Genomic DNA, 26,171 nt, shown 5'->3' on the forward strand with positions numbered 1-26,171 from the left:
AATGCAGGCAAATGGGATTAGTGTAGATAGGTACAACAGTCTGTATGGATGCGGTGGGCCAAAGGGCCTGTATCTGTACTGTACAACTCTTGGACAATAAATTTGGGTCAGTGACAGATGCAACCTGAAAAATGGCAACTGCAAACTTCAGAAAACCCGATAAGTATCGGTTGTCACAACGCAATCCATGGCTTTTGTAAACATCTTATGTTCCAAAACACCAGTAACAAGGAAATTCACTTTTTTTTAAATTCAATGATATTTACTTGGATGCCTTAGTGCCCAGATGGTAAAAGCACACAAAATGAACCATATGACTTTCCAAAATCCATGCTGGGTTAGCAGGTTTTCTGGCAAGCAATATATATGCCTGTTGTGGGAAAAGCTTCTTTCGGGTCTCAGAAGTAGAGGTATCTGGGGACAGTCTTTGGATTTTAAAAAGAATTTATTTTCAAAGACAAACGCAGGAACAGAATGACGGGAACGGATGCACACTCACACGCACTCGGGTAATCACGAAACGTGAGAGGAGTCGCAACGGGGGTGAAGCGTACACACACGAACACACACAGTAAGCTAGTTACAAATGGTCAGGGAAAGAGGCAATATGGTGCCTGAACCCCTCCCTGCCTTTGGGACAAGCAACGGCTCTACACAACTGAGAATCTACTTAAAAATACCCCTAAACCCCTGTGGACGCACACACACTTACCAGTGGTCCCTCGAGGTGGTTTTGACCCCTGCAGCAATCAAAGAGAGAGGGCCACACACATGTGCCATCCTTTATTGTGCTCGAGAGCTGGGTGGAGCTAGCTCAGGAAATTCAAGAAGTCCAATGGGTCATGGCCAGGTATGAGAGGTGTGCACAGGGACCAATGGTCAGAGTGTGCTGCTAAATGGCTGGGTGGGGCTATACCCCGATTGACAGTGGTGTCACATGACAGCCATGACCTTTCACATTACAATGCCTCAATACAACTAGAAAGGGGGAAGTCCACCACTATTTACATTGTCACAGGAGTTACAGCATTATACATTTAAAATATAGATGAAGATCATTTGATTACATCTGTTTGCTGTCTCCATAAGTCAAACTAATACAGATCCTGCAAAATTGCATGAATGTAAACACTGGACTGCTTTTGACTATAATGCTCCCCTCTCAGCGTTTAAATCCCTTCCCCCGACTCCCCCAAACACTCTGACATCCAAGTCAAAATACCTACCATGAGAGCCACTTGTGGAAACATTATCCACCTGTATTCAATGCCCAAGAGGGCCATGGAAGGAAAGCCACAAAAATAGAAATACAGAACAAGTTGAATAACATTCTACTCAAAAATGTACTTAATGTACTCGCCTCCGGAATGCATATTATAAATCACTGTTATTTTAGGTTAATTTTTTTTTTACTGTTTTGGCTAGATTCCTTTCTACTTTTTACCAAGAGGCTTGTGAACACTGAGACATTGTCATTGCTAACGCTAAAAGAGGCAATTATCTTATCTAGTTAACTGTGTTATAATCCATGAAAACATTCATTCTTAATCTGTGCCGTTTATTGTTCTTGCTCATTTTTATATTTTTTCCATCCTTGGATATATTAACTCTAATTTGTTCCATTTGGAAAATAATTCAAGTACTTGGTTCAACCTCCCTCCCCAGAAAAGATTTAGCTTATTATTATTATTCAACACAAACCTCTTCCAAAGGTTTATATGGAAACCATCCAATCACATACCTGAATGGCATAAGCAGCTGAGTCTTGAGCTCGAACGTTATCTGCATAAGCAAGGAAGGCTCTTGTCAATTCTATCAGCAAATAATGGGCAAAATTGGGGTCCTCCACACCAGCCTGTCAGAGGAATCATTACAAAACAACAAGTACATTGATGGCAAATTGTACTTTTAATATCCAATCATCTTAATTTATTCTATGGAAATTCAGTTCATTTTTAACAAAATCATAAATAAGTCACTGTACTTTTTAAAAGAATTTGGAGCAATCAAAATCTGACTTCAAAATAATTTCAATTGACCTGTTCACCTTCTTACAGATTTCATAGGCCATAAGGCATTGGAGCAGAATTAGGCCATTCGGCCCATCAAGTCTGTGCAAACATATCTGCTAAGTAAATGGGAACAATGCTTCAAATATGAACTGCATGCCTTTTGTTTTTAAAATGAAGCTTATCAGAACCTTCAACCAATCTTCTTATTTGCCCTCCTTGTGGATATCTCAATTAAAACTCCAACCAGTTCTTTAGCTTCTACTACCTACATGTATTACTTCACACTTCTGTATTAAATTTCACATGACATGTATCTACCAGCCTGCCTCTTGAAATCTGTTACTATCCTTGTCATTGTTTATTACACTTACAGGTTTTGTGCCATCCGCACTCTTTGAAAATATGCCCTGTAAACCCAAGTTCAAGTCCAGATGATTGTTTGAAACGTTCCTTGTTCTCTTCTAATTATTAGCTGCATCAGGTTGACGATAAGCTTCCCAAAACATTCTTTCAATAAGCTTTCCAAAACTTCTTTGATTAAAACTTCCAACAGGACTCAGGCTCTCACATTCCTTTAAGAACTTGACTATCAACCAAAAGGACAAGCAGTTATCCACATATTATTGAGTTATACAGCACAGAAACAGGCCCTTCAGCCCATCACATCTATGCCAACTACTTAGTACCTGCCTTTTCTAGTCCCATTTATCAGCACTAGGTCTGCAGCCTGCACCTGAGTGATTCAGGTGCTCATCCGGACGCTTCTTAAATGTTGTAAGAGTACCTGCCTCTACCTCCTTCGCAGGCAGTGCTTTCCAGATTGGAACTACCTACTGAGTGAAAATAGTCTTCCTCAGATTGCCTTGAAACCTCTTATTCCTCACCTTAAATCTACACCTTCTAGTCTTAGACATCTCTGCCATGGGAAAAAAAATCTCACTATCTACTTACTGCCTCTCATGATTTTCTATCCTTCTATCAGGTCCTGCCCACCACCCCCCCGTCCCACCCCCAGTGCTCCAATGAAAACAAGCCAGTCTCTCTTCATAATTAAAACATTCCAGCTCAAGCAACATCCTGACGAATCTCCTCTGCACCTCTCCAGTCCAATCACATCATTTCAATTCATTTTCTCAGATGAATTGCAATAAATTTACCTGTGATTAAATGTTTCCTTCCTTGATATTGGTATTGGTTTATAATTGTCACTTGTACCGAGGTACAGTGAAAAGCTTGTCTTGCATACCATTCGTATGGGTCAATTCATTACACAGTGCAGTTACATTGTGTTAGTACAGAGTGCGTTGATGTAGTACAGGTAAAAACAGAATATACAGAAGGTTCAATATCATTTCAATTAAAACTCCCGTCAGTCACTGTGCAGCACTATTATCTGCTGACCAAGGAACTCTGCCCATGTTATTCTGCTTTCTGAGACTGATGGCAGTGAAAGGGCTTTACACAGCTGTGTAACCACTCAGAGAATGGACAGAAACATCTTATGCCAAAACTAATCATGAAGTAGTAAAAGTGGAAGGGAAAACGAAGAAAAATGATGGAAGGACACACCAAATAATGATAGCATACAAAGTGGCAGTCTCTCACAAATTAAACCTTGACAATCATTTCAGGAACACAGCAGCCTACAAAAGGAGAGAAAACAGATATTGTTGGTTGTGGAGAGAGAAGGGAAAAGGCAGAGAGAAGGGAAAAGGCAGAGAGAAGGGAAAAGGCAGAGAGAAGGGAAAAGGCAGAGAGAAGGGAAAAGGCAGAGAGAAGGGAAAAGGCAGAGAGAAGGGAAAAGGCAGAGAGATGGTCTGAGGGCAGATGGTGCTGAAAAAGATAAATGACTCGTCTTCCTGGAACCAAGAGGTAAACTTACACACAGGGCTTAGCAGCACTTTCGTATTCATAATGAACAACAGATAAAAGATCCATTTAAAACTTAAGTATTACTGTAGGTATTGCCATATAGTAACTGTTCAGCTGTCGTTTTAAGCTACTGACAACATTTTATTGCTCAATAATATGTGAAATCTCATAAGACGTTTTTCCAATTTAGGTTTCATCTGGAAAAAGTTGAAGTGGAAGACAATGAAAGTCAATTGATATCTTACCACAAATGTTGAGCTTTTCCCCTCTGTGTTACTTGTCATGAGGTCCAGTCGCCCAGGGTCTATTGCTCCCAACTCACCGAGGCACTCTCCACACAGGAGTCTAGCTTGTGCATTTGCATCTTGACAACCCTTCAGAAGCACCATCACTAAATGAGAGATAATGGGCTCGACTGTCTCACTGTCTGTGGCAAGTTTTACCAATTGCTCCTATAAACATAATAAATAGATCACATGACAATATTCCTTAACACTTTTTCCAACTAGAATCAATTTTCCTCGATGTTGAAGCATTATCCTTTCCTTAAAGACATTGCTTGGGAGCCATATAAACATATTGGTCACTATTCATATCTTTTGGTGAATCTGTTAAGAGTAGGTTACACTTGTTACTTCTTTATTTGTTGCACGTATCACTATATCTGTATTAAGTTATTCTGCCAAAATTAATATCGAATTTATCACATGCCGTTTTTTCCTCCAATAAATCAATAAGGAATCAGTGTACCTGTTTCTTGTATAAAGTATCCTTCAAACTAGTCAGTGCATGTATACGAACATCTACATTCTCATGCTGAACAGCTCTCATGGACAACTGTAGTTCAGTTTGTAAATCTGTGCTTTTAGATGTCTCCTATAAGGCAAGGCACATAAAGCAAATGTTTCTGACATAAATGTTAGTACATAACCAGATAAATGCTTAAGTTTAATGACTTTCTAACAGCTGATGATGTCTGGATTATTTTTAAATCATATTCATTAAAAACAAGTTTGCTTCGGTGGAAGATTCCCAGCATCATCAAGAGAAAGGATGCTGAAAGCCTGATATTAAAAAAAAATAAGGTGGGAGAGAATGATCCACTGCTCAGTTGCAGATTTGTGACTCATTAAGAACCTCTGAAAAACTAAATTTGATGTTTTGCAATTTCTTCTTGGAGCAAACAAAAGTAGGCTGTTGACACCAAATTTCAAGCTCCTCATAACAATTTTAGTACAATTTTAATTTAAAAAAATTAGTTCTTAGCACACCAATAAGGCTCACCTTTCTGTAATCTTGCAGCACTTCCTGGACCTCAGTAAAATCGGGGTGCTCTGGCAAAAAGTATATCTCATGCAGAAAATCTTTTACTTCAGTTCTGAAAGACCAAGAGGTTGATACTTATTCACACATATCGATCTGCAGTTTATACTGTGGGCAATGGATTGTAATATACACAGAGAGATTATGCAACTTTATCCCCAAATATCTTTATTCCAGAGCTAAATTAACAAATCGTACACCAACTATATCCATGAAGAAATTGTAATGATACTTGATTTTGAGATGGGTCATTTCAAGGTCAATTGAAGGACTGAGGAAAATAGAAATGAAATGTTACAAAAGGGTGCAAAGGCAGCAACAAATCCATGTACCCCCTTAAGTTAACAGTAGAGCCAACAATCCAATCTCAGAATGCAGATTGCTCAAATGGAGCAACAACCAGAGACTAAAATGCAAGTAACTTCCCTAGACAGATAAATCTGTGAAATTGAACCACATAAAGCAGCTCTTCTTTTATTCAACTCCATAAATGCTTCAACGTGGATGCCAATAGCATTACAAATGCTGTGAGCGGCTTGGATGCGAAAACAAGCAGAACTTTGCCAATCCATTTCAACCTATTCCAGTCAAGCTTACTGGCTTTCTAAAATCCAGGTTGCTAACATCCAGTGTTTCTCTCTGCTGGGTTTGTCGTCTCCTCAAAGAAATCAAATTAATTTAGCAAGTCTGATCTCAGGTTCCTAAAGACAAGCCTTTGCACCTCCTCTATTTAAACCACTCCTTGGTCATCCCTGCTGTGACTGAAATCTGAACTGCACCTGAACTCATCAACTTGCAAAGTTCCATCCTACATTATCAATATGCCTCTGTAATCTAAAGTTCACCTATCAATGCCCATGTCAACCACAATTATTTTCCCCTCTCAAAATGCAGCAACTTAAAAAGTCACTCACATTTAATATTCCCTTCACTGCCTCAGTGCACAATATCTCAGCAATTTCTTTTAACCCTACACCACACTAAAAATCTCCACTCTTATCTTTTGTTGCCGGTATTCTTGGCTCTTCATTCTGTTCTACTATCGTGGCAGTTCTTCACAATCTGGGCCTCAAATTCACTACTTATTACTTGCTGTGAAACTTAATTATTTAAATTTGCCTTAATGTGCATCTATTATCCATTTCGTACTCAACAATAAAGAACCTTAGTTTTGTGTTACAATGAAAACATTTAATACATTCCAGTTGTTTTTGTTCTTATTTGCACTTCAGTTACACAAATGAAAATACTTATATCCGTGTGTATGTTCCTTCATAACAATAATTTGGAGCATAATTAAATGCATCTACATTAATAACAAAGATCAAAATAATTTGTAATCAGCATTAATTTACCTGTTCTCTACAATCAGGTAGTGAAATATTCCAGCTGTTGCTTTTGGCTGAATGGACATTAGAGGCAGAAGAGCCACAATAACCTGACTGAGAAGGGCGCCCAGATAACTGGGCTCCAGGCAGCGCACAAAGCAATCCCATGCCCTGTAATCAATGCACATTTAAAATTTTCCTATTTAATTGCATTGTTAATCACATATTGAAAGGAGAAAATAAATTATGAAAAACAGAGTCTAAAAAATAATGCAACGATTATGGAGTCATAGTGGCAAACAGCACAGAAACTGGCCCTTCAGCCCATCGAGTATGCGTTGACAATCAACCAGCCATTTTGCACCAATCCTCTTTTATTCTCCCCATTTTTTTTTTATCAACTCAAGAAAAGAAATAAAACTTAATCAAATTGATCAAAATCTATAACTTTTAATACTAGTTAAGTAACATGAAAAGCATAAAGATGTTGTTTCTAGAGTGAGTTCTACACTCTCTTTTCAAAGACCCTGTATTGGCAAAATGATTACAATTGCCAGAATATAGGAGCATAGAAAGATATATACAAGATTAATAGTAATTTGTTTTCTGCCCTTGACTGAGGGAAATCTATACAAGGAAATGAGGATCTGGCTGACATTACTATCATAGCTTTAATAGCAATACTATGTATTAAAATATTTATGTACTCCTGTGGGATAGCTTTCATTTTACAATTGTTTTATTCTTTGACCTTGCTCTTCTAAATATTCAATTACCTTGCCAAACATTCACATTAATTCTTTATTGCAAATTACCAGGCTGTGTTATTCATGGAATTTTACAAAATTGTCCTTGGCTCATTTACCTATTAATACATCAACCTAATGCATCCTTCAATTATCACATACAGCTCTCTTTTAACTTTAAGCTTGGAAGATGATCAATGCTTCATTGCTTGTTGTTTGCTGCAGTCCATGAAGATAGCACATCCTCCCTAGCAGCACAGGATCCAAGCTGGAAGAGCTCATTCTACAATACCACCGCTGCTGTCCAATGAGAAAAATTTAGATTTCTCTGGTCATCAGGCCATGCACTGACATTGTTTTGCATTTATTTCCTTAGTTTACTTCTACAACAATTTTGTTGTTATTTTCATACTGCACAAAGTAAGTTCAAATATGGGCAACAGTTGCACTCAAATTTGCCTTCAGGCTACAGTAATACGAAGGTTTTACTTTCGATGAGAGAAATACTACAAGGAATTTTTGAGCTCGCCAACGAACATAACAGATATGAAGAACTCTGCAGACTAATGTGATATACTCTGTCCACCTTGCACACATTTAGTGCATGGCAAGGCACAACTTTTTACAAACCACCAAGTATAATTAAACTTGCAGTAAGTCAATATGCAAGTAATCCTCCACTAAATTGCCTTTGGGAGCAGTGAATCCTTATTTATTTTATGCAGTATTGCACTGATGGATTGAAATTCTCTGCACAGTATCTCAGTCAGTGGATGGTCAAACTATGTAAAAAGAACAAGAAAATTATCACTGTTTAATATATTGCAGGTTTTCTTAAAAATAACCTCAAAGAAATGTTCTTGTGGTCATATGCAATTTTGTTCAGTCTTCCTATCATTAGCAGTAAGAAAGTGGCAAATTTGATGAGTGATAAAACTACTCAAAACAATCATAAAACATCTGAAAAGCAGAATTGCTCTGTAACTATTTAAGAATTGTCTTAGTTGTAAAATGGGTTCTAGTAAGCATACTATAAGCAAATATAAAACTAATAAATGTGAAAATAATCAGATACAACTGAAAAATATATACGCTTAACTGAAAACATCACTGAGACAAGAAAAAAAATTGTTAAAGTAAAAGCCATCTTAAATCATAACCCTTTTTTAAAAACAATAGATTTTGCAAAATTACTATTGTTCAAATTTACTATTTGTTTCTGATGGCTCAAAGTTACTTTTGAGAGAGAAATAAATAGCAATGATTTACAGTAGCCAATGTAAATAATAAGGCCAGGTAGTCCCCAGGTTATGACAGGGTTCCATTCCTGAGAACTGTTCATAACCCGAATTGTTAGTAAGTCGGAAATGAACAAAAAAGTCTGGGGAGAGGATCACAGAAACAGCTGTGATGGGAGAGTGAGCAGGTGTGGGAATACTGGCCTTCAGCCGGCCTCACTGAGCGAGTGAATGAGTACACTCAGAGCTCCAGCTCCCAATTGTTGCAGCTCAGAGGAGGGGGGTAGGGAGAGAAGGCACATGGAAATGCCCTATTCCCACCCGGTAGAAGATGCCTGCAGCCCCACAGTAGCTGACAAATGCATGCCCATCCACCTGCCGGTCTCCTAAACGCTCTTTGATATATACAGGGTGTCCATAAGTTGAGCGTTCATAACCTGAGATGGATCTGTAACTAATCTGAAATAAAAAAAGTTTCAGGTAAAATTCAACAATGACTGAGGATTTGTAACAAAATATTCTTTTTCATACTTTCTAATAAATAGAAAACCCCAAGAGAGTTTTTTAAGTAGTATTTCTATGTAGTGATATTAAAATAAGTAATTCTTTAAAAGAAAGGACTTACCTTTTCAAGTTAGTGTTTCCATAAAATTTGACATTGCATTTCCATTCATCCAAAGAGAAAGTTAAATTTCAAAACACACCTGCAGCATAACTCGGGAAATTCATCCTTGTATCGTAGGCCTGTCCGCAGTGTGGTCATCATCTTTACCCGGACAGAACTGATGTGTTTTGATCCCATCAGCTTCATTAATGATATTAAACTATCCATGGCCTATGAAGAACGAAAGCATTAATAACTGATGTGATAAAATTTCCTCAATGAAGTTTGTCAAAATTCTCAAGGGAACCAGTAACCAAGTTACTTACCATCTTTTTATCATTCATTCCAACACTAGAACTCAATAAAAGCATGTTAAAAAAGGCCAGAATCCCCAATAATTTAGGCTGCAAATAATCTGCCTAGAAAAGAGGAATTTTAAGAAAATTAGCATTCTCATGGCAATTCCAAAAATAGATTCCAAGTATGGTTTAATGTTATATGCAATATGTATCAAATAATCGATTAGTTATTACTTTTATATTACAGATATTTAATTCCAAACATAAGCAAATGAACCACAAATTTATAATGTGGCTCTTTGGCATAACAGGCTAGATTGTATTCTCCGATTTGGTTATTAAATTTGCTATGCTTTCAAAAATGCTGGATGCATTAAAAGAGATAGGGAAAAGCGACAATGATGTTTGCTATTTATAAAAGGAATCTATGTTAGTGGTTTAGATGATCACTGCTCTCAGACTTGACCAAATGATATTTTTCTTTTTAAATAGAATCAGAACTCACAGGAGGCAGGCCATTTGAACACTCAATTCAGGTCTACTCTCTGTAGAACTACCCAGTCACTTCAATCACTTCCCCATTCTATCTCCTGCAAGTTAAATTTTCCTCGAATGCCCACTGAATTTCTTTTTTCTCTCTCACTATTCGTGCTTCTGCTTCCACCTCCATCATAAGCAGCAAGTTCCAGGTCATTTCCATCTGCTGCTGAGAAGACCTCTTCCTCCCATCCATACCCATCTCCCATCTCCAAATTTCTTACTTAAAACCCTCAATCGTGTCCCATAGTCATTGTACTATCAGTTAAAGGGAACAGCTTTTTGTCTACCCCATTTAAACCTGCCATAATCTTGTACATTTCTATTAACTCTCCCCTTAATCTCCTTTGCTCAAGAATAACAAGCCATCTTCTCCAACCTAATATTGCAGATACAATCCCTCATGCCTGGAACAATTCTGCAAAATCTCCTCTGCACTCTCTCAAGGATCTTCACACACTTCCCAAGGTATGGTGACCAGAAATGGCCAATACTGTAGTTGTGATGTACCTTGGGTTTAATAAAAGGTTCAGCATGTACTTTCCAGCTTTTGTACTCAATGCCTCTTTTAATGAGTATAAGTTCTGATAAGCCTTACTAACGTCTTTCTCAATATGCTCTGCTACCTTCAAAGATTTCGGCCTAGGAAGCCCAAGTCAGTGTCCTTGCACTCTGTAGAACTGTGCCATGAGATCTATACCATCCCTCACCATCCTTTCTGCCAAAATGGATGAACAAAAACTTCGATGTATCAAATTCACTCTGCCACTTGTCTGCCCATTCTTTTAGCCTCTGTCTTGTTGCAGCCAATTGGTATCATCCTTATTGTTTGTCATGTCTTTGCATTTAACATCATCAGCAAATCTTGAAAGTTTTACTCTATTCAAACATCCATGTCACTGATGTGTAAAAGAGATTTTAGTACTGACCCTTGGGAAACACCACAGTCTACCACTTCCAGTCTGATTGTCACAACTTGCTGTTTGCTGTCCTTCAGTCAAGTTGACATTGAGCCTCCTATTCTATGTCTCAGTTTTGTTAACAAGGCTTTATTGTGACATTTTGTCAAATGTTTTCTTAAAATCCATGTGCATCACACCCACTCTTTTTTTTAATCAATCTTCTGTCACGTTGTCAAAAAATTCACTTAGGTTAGTCAAATATGATCTGCCTTTACAAATCAGTGTGGAGTCCCCTGAATTAACCCAAACCTCTGTAACAGCCTGTTAATTCTATCCCACCCACCCTTTGCCCAATTATTTTTTCCAATGTTAAAATGGCCAACCTGCAGTTATGAGGAATGTCTTTACGCTCTTTCTTGGACTTCCTATCATCTCCACTTTGGGTGCAAAGACAACTTTGGGTGCAAGCCATCTGAACCAGTTCGCCAGTAAACTTAGCCACCCTCCTCAGTTCATACTGTCTATCAGTTTTCACGCAACCCATCAGTTCTACGATTGCTGCTTCGGCCAATATTTTGTTGGCATCCTCCATCTTTGTAAACATCAATAAAAACTACTCATATTATTTAATCTTGTCCTGCACCTAAAAGCACTTCTGACATTCTTTATCTTGAATATGTCCCACTCTGCCTCTTACCAGCCAGTTACAACTTAGATACTGGATACAGCAATTCCTCCTTCCAAGTTGGGAGAACATACTGCTCAAAAACATTCTTCTGAACACAAATCAGAAACTCCCTCCCTCCCTTCCTTTCACTCAAAGAATATCCCAATGATATTATAAAGGGTTATTACAAGTCTTCCAATATCATCACTGTACACATCTATAATTATGCTGCAGATTTGGTCGTGAATTTTATTAAATACCCAATCATTACAATTTTTAGCTATATTTCTATTATTATCACTATATCATGCTCCCACATGGCTATTTTTACTTGTTGCTCATTGGCCATTTTGTATGTTTGCATATATGCATCTTAAACCTCTGACGGTATTGCTCATTATCTTTCCTAGTATGCTCCCACCTCTATGGTTTTACCTCCATCTCTCGTGCTACATAACACTCACTCTTTCATGCACCTTGTTTTTTCCTCTCCAGTTCTAAATGCAAGTTTCATCTCCCTGCCAATTTAGTTTAAACCCTTCCCACCCTTACAAATGAATCATCCTGCAAAGGCATTTGTCCCCATCTTGCTGAGATGCAACCCATCTATTTTGAATATGTACCTTCTGCCCCAGAAAATGTCCTAACACCTAAAGAATCTGAAACCTTCTTTGCTGCACAAAGCCATGCATTGATCGTCCTTATCTTCCCATTTCTAGCCTTGCTGGTGCGTGGCACTGGGAGTAATCCAGAGATAACTACCTTTGGAAGTCCTATACTTCTTCCCTTGCTCCTGAAAATTTGACCAAAGGACACCAATACCTGTCATTCATATGAATGTGTACTACAATCTCTATGAGATGATACCAGGAAGGCATCATACCAGGCCAGACTCACTACAATGGTCACAGAAACTATAGAATCTCCTACAACAATGACATTTCTTTAGTTTTATCCACCTCTGATAAGGGGAGAAAGTTTCCTGCAGTCTGCCCTATACCCTTCATAACTTTAAATAACTTAATCATGTCCCATTAACCTCCTTTGCTCCAGAGAAAACAGACCTCGCCTCTGCAGCTCTCCTCATAACTGAAGTTCTCTATCCCAAGCGACACACAATGTGAAGAGTGTTGCTATATTTAAATTTAAGACTTACAAAATGTGATCCGCAATAATGACTTGCATTTGTATAGTATCTTTAATGTGGTAAAATACCCCCTAAATTCTTCATAAGAACATAATCAAATGAAATTTGACACCATGTGATATAGTGATATAGTAGAGTTATTACGGCAAGTGGCAGGGCTTTGGCAGCTGAAGATCACTGATGCTAATGATTCAGGCAATAAAATTAGAGGCTGCTGCATCCCAGCTGCATCTGTAATCTTCATTCCCAGCAACACTGATCTCATCAAAATGGCCAAGCAGCCTACCAGAAAGCAAGCCAGGAAATAATAAATTCTAATAAAAGAACTAAATAAAGATTGGACAATTAAGTAAAAACATTAAAACATGAATCAAGCAAAAATATTCAATTTCAAATAAAAATTTACTCGAGGACTTACTAGCAGGGCACTGACTGCTGCTGATTCCCTTTGGAAACACCAGTCACAGGCAGCTTAATTTGGCTCTTTATCTACTCGATTCCTAGAATTCTTGGTATGAGCAGAATTCTATCAGTATAACTCTCAAATTTTAACTGAATCCTATTGTTTTCTTATAGGTTCAAAACAGTTCCATTACGTTCCATGTTATGGCTTCTGAGAGGCAACACACATTTTAACACCCATAAATAGTGGTACAAAAACAGCACTTCTTGAACAGCAGTTTAAAATGCTTACCATTAACTCCACTGAAGTGATGTCCCTGGATGCTTGGCATTGGTCACTTCTAGAAGCAGAAGCTGCCAGTATGGCCAGTCCGTTGAAAACCTGCTGATAGTGCTCTCCTATGCGCAGAAGTAGTTCATTATGTAAGCCTTGGAAATCCTGCCTGAGAAGACTGCCCAGTTCAAGTTCAGTTTCATTCTGAACACAGGAGCAAAACAATAAGGAGTGAAAACTGATGGTCAAAAGGTGGTTGCTGAAGATTACACAATATTCAACTCTTATCACAACTCCTTAGATATGGAACCAGACCTTGCATAAGTGCAGCAAAACCTAGAGAACACCTCGGCTTGTGTTGATAAGTGTCATGCAACAAACATGCCATGTAAATCCCAGACAATAACTATTTCCAACGTGAGCTTAACCCTCTTCCCATGACATGTCTATCAACTATCAACCATTCACCTCATCCACACAAAAACTACAGTGTTTACCTTCCACAAAATGCACCGCAGCAATTTAAACTTTATTCATACAGCACGGTAACAGGCCCTTCCGGCACAATGAGCCCGCGCTGCCCAATTACACCCAATTCACCAAAGCTTCTTCAATAGTTCCATACAAATCTGAAACTTTGAACCATGGAAACGAGCAAGGACAGTAGATGCATGGAAACACTACAACCTGCAAGTTCCCCTCCAAATCACATGTTATCTTAACTTATATTAGTGTCCTTCCTTTTATAAACTGTAACCCCCAAGCCAAAAGCACTGTTGATGCAACTTCATTTCAGGCAAGTGATCCAGTAGTACCACCTCACAGTTTATTGCGGATGGGCGATAAAAAATGGCTTTGTTAGCAATACCCACATCCTTTAAATAAACAAGAAGTTATAAAGCACACATGGGTACAAATCAAAATATAACTGTCAGAAGAAAGTGAAGGGAGGGGAAGAGGAAAGGGAGCCTGAGAGAATGGTGAAAGTGAGGAAGGAGTGCTACAGTTCAGGAGTTGTTGAGTGTGATCTCTGATGCCTGAAAGGATGAAATAAATGGCAGCTACATTGACAGTTTTTTTTTGCCCAGTCACTGGAAACACTCATCAGATCAAGCATCACCTGTGGAAATAAAAAGTTAATGTTTCAGATCAAAGGCCCTTCATTAGAACTGGAAAAGAGAGAAAACAAGTAAGTTTCAAGCTGCAGAGAGAATGGGATAAGGATGGAAAGCAGAAAGGAATATATCCATTCACTGGAATAATATAGTTCAATTGTTGGATGGAGACGGGTCTTCACAATCCAACTACCAGCATTGCAGATTTAAATAAATAAAAATGATGAAAAGCAGTAAAAAAACAAATTAAAGGGTTTTCTAAAACTTCAAAGAAGATATTACAACAATTATTGATGACAACTGGTAGCTCACAATTATATTTTAAACGCTCCCCAGGAAAAATGCTATATAATCTGCATCCCTTTCCAAATACAATTATACCAGTTAGGTCAATGAAACATTGAAGCCGAGACACTTCCCCGCAATGTCTGGAGCTAGTACTGGTTATCTGGGATGCATCCTGATGAATCAGAAGACTTCTGGGATATAAAGTTGATGAGTCATTTCTCTTGCAATGCTTTTAAACTTTCTTCAGTTGTTCAGTAATTTAAACATATAAATTTTTAGCAAGCAATGGCAAACATTAATCATTGTTACCCACAACAAATATGTTTTACCTGCAGATAGTGCAGACCACGCTCAAGTTCATCCTTTGAACAGGAACAAACCAGATGGGAAAAGATATATTTAAAGTTGTTGATCAGAATTTCTCGGCGATTCACATTCAGCTGCTTTGCTATGGTCCGGATCAATACTGAAGAGGTAGCACTGGCCTTTGCAGCCAGATATGGTAACAGAGATTGTAAGGTACGCTGGAAAACAAAATAAGGCTCTCTCAATACACTAGCTTAGATTGAACAATGCCCTTTTGTCAGCTTGAGTACGAACTTGAGAAACAATTATGGCGACAAGGGACAAGCAAGTTAAGCTGAAGTTTGATATGATGCATTAGAGTAATCCTAATTTCTCTGGAACATTACATAATGGTGTTAAACCATACGAGAGAAATAGATGAACTAAAATCGGAAGGGCAAGCCTCTGTGGACATGCAGAAAAAGAATGAAGTACGACCCAAAAAGTTCAATTTACATCATCCTTTCTGAAACCTTTACACAACTGACAACATTGTTTGTGGTTTCCTCATCAGCATGTAATCCATAACTATTGTTGATCCATCTCTGTTCCATGTCACCTTAACTCAGCCAGCAAGGCAATTGGTCTCCCTATCCCAATTTTTGTAGGTAGTGAAAGGAGGCAATATGGCCAACATCCCAGTCACAATCACTTTTCAATCTGTACTGCTGTAAACTGTGAATTGCTGGATGACAAAGTTGCACAAGCAGAACGTGGAACCACACAGTAGGAAGAATAAATTGCTAAAAACTTAAATTTCCGCCATTCAGTTAAACATTGCCAACTCTGAAAGAGCCTCAATTTTTCAGGTAATGCATTAAAATGCCAATTCCTTAATATTTGGATTTAAATACTATACAAAAAAATTATAATATTATCTTTCAAATTGCTCTGTTATACTATTATTAAAGAAACACAATACTGTTTACATACCGTGAGAAAGCGATTTAGATCTGGGAAATCAAATACATGAGCTACTTCCGATAACATATCTAGTGTAATCTGTCGCTGATGATCTAATTCCCACTGTCCTAACTCTTTACTCTGGCTCCCAACACTACCACTGGCCGCCAGATGTCTTGTATGCAATGACTCCACCAGGAACTGCAAAACAAACAACAATGTTGATTAGTGATAGCAGCTTAATCCACTATTTGGATTTCTCAAAAAGATGCACGAATTTAAACAACACAAATCTAAAAGTCTGGTCATGCCAATATATAAAAAAAATCACATCAACATGAGCTTAGAAGTATCGATAAATAATTAGCAGCCTTCATGCTTGCAGGTCATAACATTTCATATATCATCTAGGTTCTCAAAATTTAAAATACTGCTCCTTTCCTGGTTTTAGTTTGTCAGGACAGGATTCAATATCCCATTTATATATAGTTCTATGTCTGCAGAAGCAGAATTTCTGAAAGAATAAATGCACAGAATTAAAGAAGATTTGGGCCACGCAGATGCCTTCACACTGCCAGGACATCCCAATAATTAACGAATTACTGTTGAACAAAAGTCGTCATGATCCAATTCGATTTAAATGATTAATGAATTAAAACTTTTGGTTATTTTACATTTCCCTAACTTACCCTAATTTGGCAACCCATTGCAAGGCAAATTTGAAAATGACTGTTCTATAGTTGAGTTGCCAAATTAAGTATGTAGGGAACAAAGTTAGTAACAGAATCAACAAGAAGATCGTATGTAACAAGCAATCTATGCCTTAAAATCTCTTCTCAAGAATAAAAACTAGAAGCAAGCCAGCACTCAATGAAATCATTCCTGTTTTGGCATCGGAAAGTTATGGGCTTGAGCCCTCTCCAGAAAAGCCGTGCTGAATGCAGATGGATGTGTGTGTGAAGACTGGTTAATATTCAACAGGTACAGGAAGGGAAGTCTTAATGGTGACTGCCTGACGCTGCCCCCTCTTTGTCAGTCATGCTAATGAACAGGCAACATAAATAGTGGCTTTTGTTTCAAAAGCAATCCAGATCTTGACATGAATGTAAAACAATGCGAGAGAAAGTGCTTGATGCTTTAATAAGCATGGAAGAAAAATAGGCAAATATTATTTGAATATCCTTTACCGTTAAAGTTACTTTACAATCAAATGTTGCATGTCACAGCAATAAATGAAAGACAATGTAATTATTCACTTAAGATTCTGTAAGGCTGTTACAATAACATTTCCAATTTAGAACTGACGTAACCTACTCCTTAGGCAAGTCATCAAGTAGGTAAGTAGATTCAAGAGGGATACTTGACAATGAAATGCTAACAAAAGAATGAAGTTGAATTTTGAAGAAACAAAATCTGCATTACTGCTTTTTCTTTAGTGAACTTGCTCTTAAAACTAAATTTGGAATGATTCCTAACACATTAAGTTTCATCTCTCTTAACCCTGAGTCCAGGAGTATTATAGTGAGAGACACCACTTGTGAACTTCAACTCAGCTTTAAAGCTTATTATAGGGCATTTATTATAAAAACAAAACTGAAGACAAATTTCCATTCAGCTACTGGCTATCTGCAATTTCATTCTTGCTCGCCTACTTATATACTATTTGTTGCTATTTCTAGCAGAATACTTTCTCCACAGCAAGAGCATTTCCTTCTTTGGTTAACTAACATTTTCTTTCAGAATTTAGGACAGAGCTTAATAATGGCAAATCCATTGCAAGGCAAATTTGAAAATGACTGTTTTACAGTTGAGTTGTCAAATTAAGTGTGTAGGGAACAAAGTAAACAACATAATCAGCAAGGATTAAGAAGATCATATGTAACCAGCAACCTATGCCTTAAAATGTCATCGCAAGAAAACTGTGGAATCAAAAACCCAAGGATGACGAACTTTCAATTACCAAGAATAGTTTCTCAGACTCACCTGACAAATGGGCTTTTTGTACTGACTGAAGAAGGCTTGCAATTTCATACATTTTGCTGCAGCTAGTGCTCTGATCTCTGTATACGCAGCACCAGCAACATATGTAAACTTGGATAATAAACAGTGGCATAGGTGTAACAGAGCAAACGGAACCAGATCTCCTTTGGCAGCTCTGACAATATGAAGGAAATGAAGTACATATGAATGTAAATATTTAAGTACTGTCACTTTTATACATTCAAGTTTTGTAAAAACATTTTAATAAGTGAATTTGTATTCCAACTATTGGTCAGTGATTAGCAAAAGTATTTTGTTTCAGGCAACCGGACCCTGGTTTATACTATTCGCTTTTTCCTGACATGTGCTGGTAGCATCATGGTTCACTGAGATTCTGCCATTGGCTTCGATACAACACATTTGAAGTGCTGTTTCATTGTGTCACAGCAGTGTGATATCATATTTGAATCCAGATTCTCCAAATGCAAGTTGCAGAGTTTGGTCACATTAGTAGGGAGATATGTGGATCAGAACCTCATTGGTTCTTCAAAATCAGGACATCATTCACAAACTAGCTGGGTCATTATTGGTAGCAACCTGAAGCTCTACCTTCCTTGGTGCTACAGAAATCAGAACAACCAAAGAAAATCATGTTGAAAAAGGTGGGGGAACATATCTGCACATACATAATAAATATTCTTCTAGTTTCAATATATGCTTTAATCAGTTAGCCAAATTTACAACAGTATATTTCTGCAGATGCGCATAACCTCAAAAATTCTGGATCCTATTTACTTGCCTTCCAATTTCCCTGGTTGTAAGTATTAATGTATCTTTCAGCTCATTGTCCCCTGAAATCTTTGCATTTCCATATGCCTCTTTCAGCTTGGTTACAAGCAGCTGAAATTAAATTTAAAACATTAATTTCATTAAAATATAATACAATATTAAATGACATTACAGGCATATGAATAGCCAGTGCCACTTTGCAGATACAATCCACATATTACTAATAAAAGGAGCCAAGCAATTCACTCTGTTAATGAAAATTTTTTAAAAAAGCAGATGCTGGAAATCTGAAATAAAAACAGAAAATGCAAGAAATACTCAGTAAATCAGGAAGCATCTGTGCAAAGAGAAAGAGTTAACATTTCTGATCCAAGACTTTTCATCACAACACATGCTGTTAGACTGCAGCTTGCTAGAACGTTTGTGCTCAATAATATTAGCTAAAACTTGCTTCTGGTTGGTAGAGAAACACAACAAACCAGAACATTTTGAATTATTGTTTCAAAATAGCAAAAAAATACAGAATCCCAGTGCAACTAATCAAAGCTTTTTCTTCACAAATCCAACTTTACTCACCTCTTTAAGTAAACTTTGATCCTCAATTTCTTGGGACTCCAACAAATTATGTATTTTTTCACTAAATGCAACTCTGACAGCTTTAGCAGGATCTTCCATGAGGTTCAATATTGCACTATTAATGGCTTTTGTATCCGAATCAGTTTTTGCCAAATTCACATACTTGCACAAATAGGGAATATTTCTTATGAATGCTGTGTGTGGGGGGGGGTGGGAAATGTACAAAATCAGTATTAACAGGTTAGTACCAAAACACTACCTAATATCACTGTCTTATTTTAATGCTTTATAACCATCTGAAGCACTGATAAAGCCTGCATAGATTATCTTTCTAAAACCCTATCATTATGAGTACTTTTCCCTTGGAAATCTAAAAAAAAATGGATTCAAGTCCACAACCATGACAGTTAAGTATAATAGTCCTTTCCTGTAGCGGACATGGCTTAAGGAAGCAATCACTGGGATCAATTATTTCTTCTTATTATCCAATTTTTTGGTTCCAGTTTGCAACAACCATGATATTCTCAGGATACATTGCCTGCAATGTTCAATATGCTCTTAGTATGTAGCAGACAGGAAAATAACTTGTCTACTTGTGATGAAAAGCTTAGGTATTAAGGAAGTAAATGCTGGGGAATGGTGGGGATCCTACAGTTTTGAAGGTCTGGTTAAAACACCGATTATCTTAGGTGAAGCTGTTTTCAACACAAATAAGCATACAATGATGAGAAAGTGTAACAATCTGCTGAAGGAACTCAGTGGGTCGAGCAGCATCTGTGGGAGGAAAGGAATTGTCGATGTTTTGGGTTGAAACCCTGCATCAGGATTGAGAGATTGGGAGGCGAGATGACCAGTAGAAAGAGAAGGGGAGCGGTGAGAAAGGAGTCCAGGGTGATTGGTGGACTGAGGAGGGGTGTAAGATGACAAGCAGGTTGCACCAGGTCGGGGAGGGGAGTGGGGATGCAGTTGTGAGACAGTGGCAGATGAGTAAGAGATGGAAGCAGACAAAGCAAGAGAGAGAGAGAAAAGAAATTGAGAGGCAGATGGAGCAAGGAGCAGGGAGGGGAGTGTGAAGTTTGGAGTTGGAGACAGCCACTGGAGGGAAGTAAGCAGGAAACCAAAGGGTGAGCAGTGCTGGAATCTGATAAGTACAGGAGGTGATAATGGGAACCATTAAGGGAGAGGAGAATGGCAGATGCAACCAGAACCAGATAGGGAAGGTGGGGTGAACTGTGTGCATAGTTAGAGGATGGAACCAGGAGGGAGAAGGGGACAAAGATGGGTGATGGGTGGTAGGGGGAGGAACAAAAATAGGAGGACCAGAGGAGGATTAGGAGAGAGAGGGTGGGGAACAAACCACTGAAAGGGTTACCTAAAATTAGAAAACTCAGTGTCCGTGCTATTGGATTGTAGACTACCCAGGCGGAATAAGAGGTGTTGTTCCTCCACTTTGAGTTGAAAAAGAGCAGAAAGTCAAAAGAGAGAATGGTGCTTCAGCAGCTCCAACAACAAAGGAAACAAAGTCAAGAGAACCAGTTATCACAGTAACATTAAAAACAAGGGCATAAAAACTCACTGAGTACTGCAAGTTAAAAATCACCTTTGCACAAGCATGAAATTTTGTTTCATGTACAGACCGTAACTCTCTTCTATCATACAGCTCACCCTTAATCAATGCAACACTTACCCAACTTTACTGAAGCAGGCATTGTCTTTTCAATTAGTACAAGGAATGGAATAAAAATAGATGGCCCAACCGCTGGTCCACTCAGTGCACAGTCACCTCCAATGCTGATATTATCACAGAGAAGGTCACAACCTTCATTTGGAGATATTGAGTCACACTTTGGAAGCAACAATTCAGACTTGCCTGAAAGCACACAGGCTATCTTTCCAACAGTATTGGCAGATTCTTCATGTACTAATATGGAGTTATCTTGGAGTTTGTTTCTGAAAGGTTTAGAAACAAAAATTGTAAGATCATTGGGTAAGTAGACATTCCAAATCATGCACTGCAGATATACTGAATACTCATCTCCAGTTGTGGTACAAAGGCAACAAGAACTTAAAATTATATCACATCTCTACATCAGGAGGATGTCACAGTACATTTTACTTTGTGGAGAAAAAAAGGACACCTAGTACATGAAGAACTCACAAAGAACAAAGAAAATTGTTTGAAGAATTGTGAAAGCAAGAAAAGTGATGCGGATGTAGATATTTCATAATTCAGTTCCAGATGGCAGGATCATAATGCCGAAAGATTCTCTTTGTTGAAGGTTAAAAAAGGAACAAAAAAAATCAAATCAGTTAAAAGTCAGGCAATGATCAATTCCCAAAACTTCAGTTAGTCAGCATGCAGGCCCACAATCTCAGGATGAAGACCTGTATCCGAATGGATAAAATGTTGCAAATTATTTGTGGGCTACATAAATATTAAAACAACCTAAATTAAATAATTATCTTACCAACTAAAAGGCCCTCAGACGTGTCAGATCAAGTCAAAACTAATTTGTAGTTTATGGCAGTAACATGGTTGGCATAATAATGAAGATCCATTCCTGAACATTCAATGAATTATCATCCTACCACTGTTAAAATTTAATCCCCCCTGCCAATCACTCAACTGTAACCACTCAGTTATGAAGACCATTCTTGCTATTTGGAGCACCTCACCCCAGATCTCTCCCTACAACCATCTTAGTCGGGGGGGGGGGGGGGGGGGGGGGGGTGGTGTGTGTGTGTGTGTACACGCACATACACACACAGTGCACATTCACACCTCACCACTCACAGTACGAATGAGCGGATAAATGGGATTTGTATGGATGGGTACTTGATGGTCAAAATAAACAGAGCAAGCTAAATGGCCTCTTTCTGTGCTGTATAATTCTACTTCAATTTCTTACTTTAGAATGACATCAATTTTTCTTTTCCCTATTAGCCATGAATAAAAAAATCAAGTCTTCACGTGGTTTCCTTATGTGCAATGGCAGAAAGCCTTAAGCTGTGGTGTTTCCAGATATAGCCTTTGCGCTGACTGCATTAAGCTTCCCTCAGCAAGCCTCAACATCTTGCTGGCTAATGGTGAGAAAGACATTCCGAGTCAGATCCTTCACTGCGCAGCCGAAATCTCAGCAGCATCTGAACGTGCCATCAAAGCAACCACAGTGGGGAGTATATTAACCCCTTCTGGAAAGGGTTGTTGTAGTCCTTGTCAAAGACGAATACCAAGACAAACATCAACTGCTCCTGGGAGATTCTCAACAAAGTTGGTTTGTCTGAAACTTCCTGGTCTTCCAGTGTAAAGAGCTGTCTGTCACTAAGTATTGCAGACCGTCATATTCTAAGGAGTAGTTGAGGTTTGTTTCAGTATGCATCCGCCGACCAGAGAATCTTGTATAACATAGCCATTTGGGATAACCCTTGACAAAGACCACTGCATCCCTTTCCAGAAGTGGTTAAAATCATCCCCACTGTGGTTACCCTGAAGCAGCTTGAGATGCTTCAGGGAGCAATTAAGAGTCTATCATATTGTTGGACTAATGTCCACATTTAGGCCAGAGTGGGCAAGGATGGCAGATTCTCTATGTGTGAACCACAAAAATTTTTATAGCAACCTACAAGTTCTCACGGTCACCAATACTGAAATTTATCTTTTATTGCTAATTTCTTTAATTTCCCAAATTTAATCCTCCTGCTGCTGTGGCAAGAATGAAAGATACTCTTTATAACCTGTCCTTCAGATGCTTGACTAGTTCCATAACCACTGTACATCAGTGCCAACTGAACATAGTGGCCAAAAGACCTACCATCAACAACATGGGGAGTCAAAAGTGAAAATGCAAATTAGCAGAGAAGTGAAGGATCCAAAGTTAAAAGTCAGAAAATGTCATACCCTTTCTTTCTTAACAACTTTTCACCAATAATTCTTATCAAGCAAGCAATGAAAACTAAAATGCATGTTGTGTTCATTTTAAATTAAGGAAAAGTACTTACATGAGAACTTCATTAATGAGATAGTGGGATTCAGCACCTAAGTAATGTAGTAGCATGGGGAATCCCTTGACAGTTCCTGCACGGATTACGTCAATGGAACTTTGCGAAGACCATCTGTATATTGCTGCCCTCCAATCAGGACAAATTTCTTTGTGCAGCAAAGACAACAGATACACACATTTTGCCTGGTTCTGCTGTGCTATGGGATACAAGACAACCAGAATTTAGGATCAGAAGGAACATTAAAATGTACCCAAATTTATAAACAGTATTAGGATAATAAAAGCAATTATTTTTTAAATGCCTTAATATTTGCTTTACGATGATTCTTGATATCAATAAAATTAATCCAAAATAATTACACGAAATAGAAAAGTGCTCAGAGTGCCCCACATGTATTTATCATTCATTAAGTATCATTCACCGAGTGGAAGATAAACATATTTATACCTGGAGCAAGCTCCACTGAACTAATGCAGTTTAATCTAATTTCACCTTACTTTGTTGGCAATACAAATGCAAATTTTACAACACCATCATTTTCATTTGAGGGAAAAGACAAGCAGGGAAAGTTAGAAGAATTAATCATGGTATCAAGGAGTAAGTGCACGTGATGCGAGTCTAGTGGGAGAGTCTTGAAGAAGGGGACATAACTCGAAGATAAAGGGTCGGTCATTTAAAACTGAGGTATGTAGAAATTCCTTCTCACAGAGGGTGGTGAATTTCTAGAATTCTCTGCCCGAGCAGATGGTGGAAGCTAGATCATTAGAAGTATTTGAAACAGACTTGGATAAATACCTGATAAATCAAGGAATAGGGGGGTATAGAGAGGGATAGAAGAGGAGTTGATGCCAGCATAGATCAGTCACAGTCGTACTAAATGGCGGACCAGACTTGTAGGACCAGATGGCCTACTCCTGCTCCTATTTTCTTGCGTTCTTGTATGGGCTGTTCTTTACATTTTCATCTGTGTTCCTTAATCAGCAATCAGTTGCTTCAGCAATTCACACATTCTCTGTGTCTCATAAATATGCTTTTATATTTTCTACATCTCATTAAATATAATTTCAACAATTAACCAACTACTGTTTTCCATTTAAGCACTTTATAATTAATTCTGCTTCCTCTCATGTGCATAAATCTGTGTCAATAATTCTTCCTCCCTGCCACCATTTTCCCTTTTAAAATGTTGGTAATTTTACACCAGTTACAGCATCTTGTGCATATTTTAAAATGCAGTGTTGCAGTGAATTAATCTTGGCTACAATTATACTTACAGAAACTGCTTGATAAACGTTGGCTGAGAGATACAAGGTCAGAATTGAAACCAGCAGATTGGAAAGCTCCATCAGAACAATGTTTATGAATCCAAGGTAATGATAGGAAACCACAAATTGTATGAAGCATATCTTTGTTCCCATTACCTTGGATAACTGGTGAAATACAAAAAAAAATTATCTATATACAATAGGATATGCAAATATCAAACTAAATGCATTTTGAATTGATCAAATCATATTCTGATTGTGAAGTTGTGCAATTTGTGCTTGGTGAATCCACTGCTAACTATTCCCTGGTAAATACTATTTTTCCCAATAATTTACTCTATCAAGGGAGTCATCATTGCAAGTGGAACTTTGGGCAGAGTAACCCAAAAACTATCTTGGCCCAGCAATGTCACACAAGCTTGTCTCGAATGGTTACAAACCGTCTTATTAGTGTTATAGAATATACTCAAATATTTGTTTTTGAAATTCTATGATTTTAGACACAGAAGATAACTCCAGCTTCAGTCAAGTAATTTGAAAACATCAGTGGTATCACACAACGAGTTGCATTTCCAGACACCATCCCTTTATACATTTGCCACAAAAGCTCTGGAAGAAAATTTAACCACTGATCTTCTCCTGTGAAATTTTGCTTTTAAACACATTGAAAATGTGGCCAAGTCAAATTCTTGGACATGTTTATTTTAATTAATTGAAGGATAGCTGAACTATTGACATCAAGAAATATTCCAAGAATAGTGCTATGAGAATTTTCACTTGTTGGATATCAACACGTGCGCATTTCCACCAAGTCACAGAATGGTTATTGTTATTCAACCTGCCGAATGTGTACAGGCTCCATGCAAAAGCAATACAGCTCGTCCCACTGCAGTGCCCATGCATGCACACCTCTCACCCTCTTTCCCCCAACTGCTCTGCAAATTCTTTCCTTTCAGACACAGATCCAGCTCCCTTTTGAATGTTATAATTGACTCCACCTCTACTGCTATACATGGCAGCCCATTCCCAACACTCTCATGTCATTTTTGGTTCTTCTGACAATCATCTTCATTCTCATGCCCATCAAATCCATTCTGAGTGTTTTTGCCACTTACTTGCACTATGGGGCAATCTGCAATGGCCAATTAATAACCAGTTCATCTTTAGAATGTGGGAGGAAACCAGAGCACCCAGCAGAAACCAACACAGTCCCAAGGAGAACATACATACTCCACACAATCAGCACCAAACTTCAGGATTGAACCAGAGTCCTTAGAGCTGTGAGGCATCAGAACAAACTGCTGTGCCACTGTGACACCAATATCTAGTGTGCCTAAATCTTCTTGTAGTGTTTTATTACCTTCCTTTCAGTTCACTATGTCTCCAAGTTTTAAATCATCTGCAAATGTGAATATTATACACCCAAGCCCAAAGTATATTAAGAAGAGTAGTCGCCATAGAACTGACCCTGGGGGAAGTCCTCTCCAGCCTTCCCTCTTGTCAAAAAAGTTTCACTCTAACCTTCATTTCCTGTTACTCAGCCCATTTTCTACCTAG

The 26,171-nt window shown here is 38.1% G+C and overlaps 1 protein-coding gene across 1 annotated transcript in view; it reads right to left on the bottom strand.

Moving 5' to 3' along the window:
* The window catches only part of atr (ATR serine/threonine kinase), an 82,257-nt gene that overhangs the window by 38,155 nt on the left and 17,931 nt on the right, over positions 1-26,171 (bottom strand). The window contains exons 8-23 of the mRNA XM_052018966.1: positions 24,624-24,779; positions 23,347-23,545; positions 21,035-21,297; positions 19,348-19,541; positions 18,782-18,882; positions 17,986-18,157; positions 16,033-16,203; positions 15,084-15,278; positions 13,370-13,555; positions 9,450-9,542; positions 9,224-9,354; positions 6,563-6,706; positions 5,169-5,262; positions 4,635-4,760; positions 4,130-4,336; positions 1,742-1,855 (exon numbers count right to left, since the gene is read on the bottom strand). Coding sequence (XP_051874926.1) covers positions 1,742-1,855; positions 4,130-4,336; positions 4,635-4,760; positions 5,169-5,262; positions 6,563-6,706; positions 9,224-9,354; positions 9,450-9,542; positions 13,370-13,555; positions 15,084-15,278; positions 16,033-16,203; positions 17,986-18,157; positions 18,782-18,882; positions 19,348-19,541; positions 21,035-21,297; positions 23,347-23,545; positions 24,624-24,779 — 2,546 coding nt within the window. The remainder of the gene's footprint in view (positions 1-1,741; positions 1,856-4,129; positions 4,337-4,634; positions 4,761-5,168; positions 5,263-6,562; positions 6,707-9,223; positions 9,355-9,449; positions 9,543-13,369; positions 13,556-15,083; positions 15,279-16,032; positions 16,204-17,985; positions 18,158-18,781; positions 18,883-19,347; positions 19,542-21,034; positions 21,298-23,346; positions 23,546-24,623; positions 24,780-26,171) is intronic.

This window comes from Pristis pectinata, chromosome 6 (assembly GCF_009764475.1).
Source record: "Pristis pectinata isolate sPriPec2 chromosome 6, sPriPec2.1.pri, whole genome shotgun sequence".
NCBI classification, from domain to species: domain Eukaryota; kingdom Metazoa; phylum Chordata; class Chondrichthyes; order Rhinopristiformes; family Pristidae; genus Pristis; species Pristis pectinata.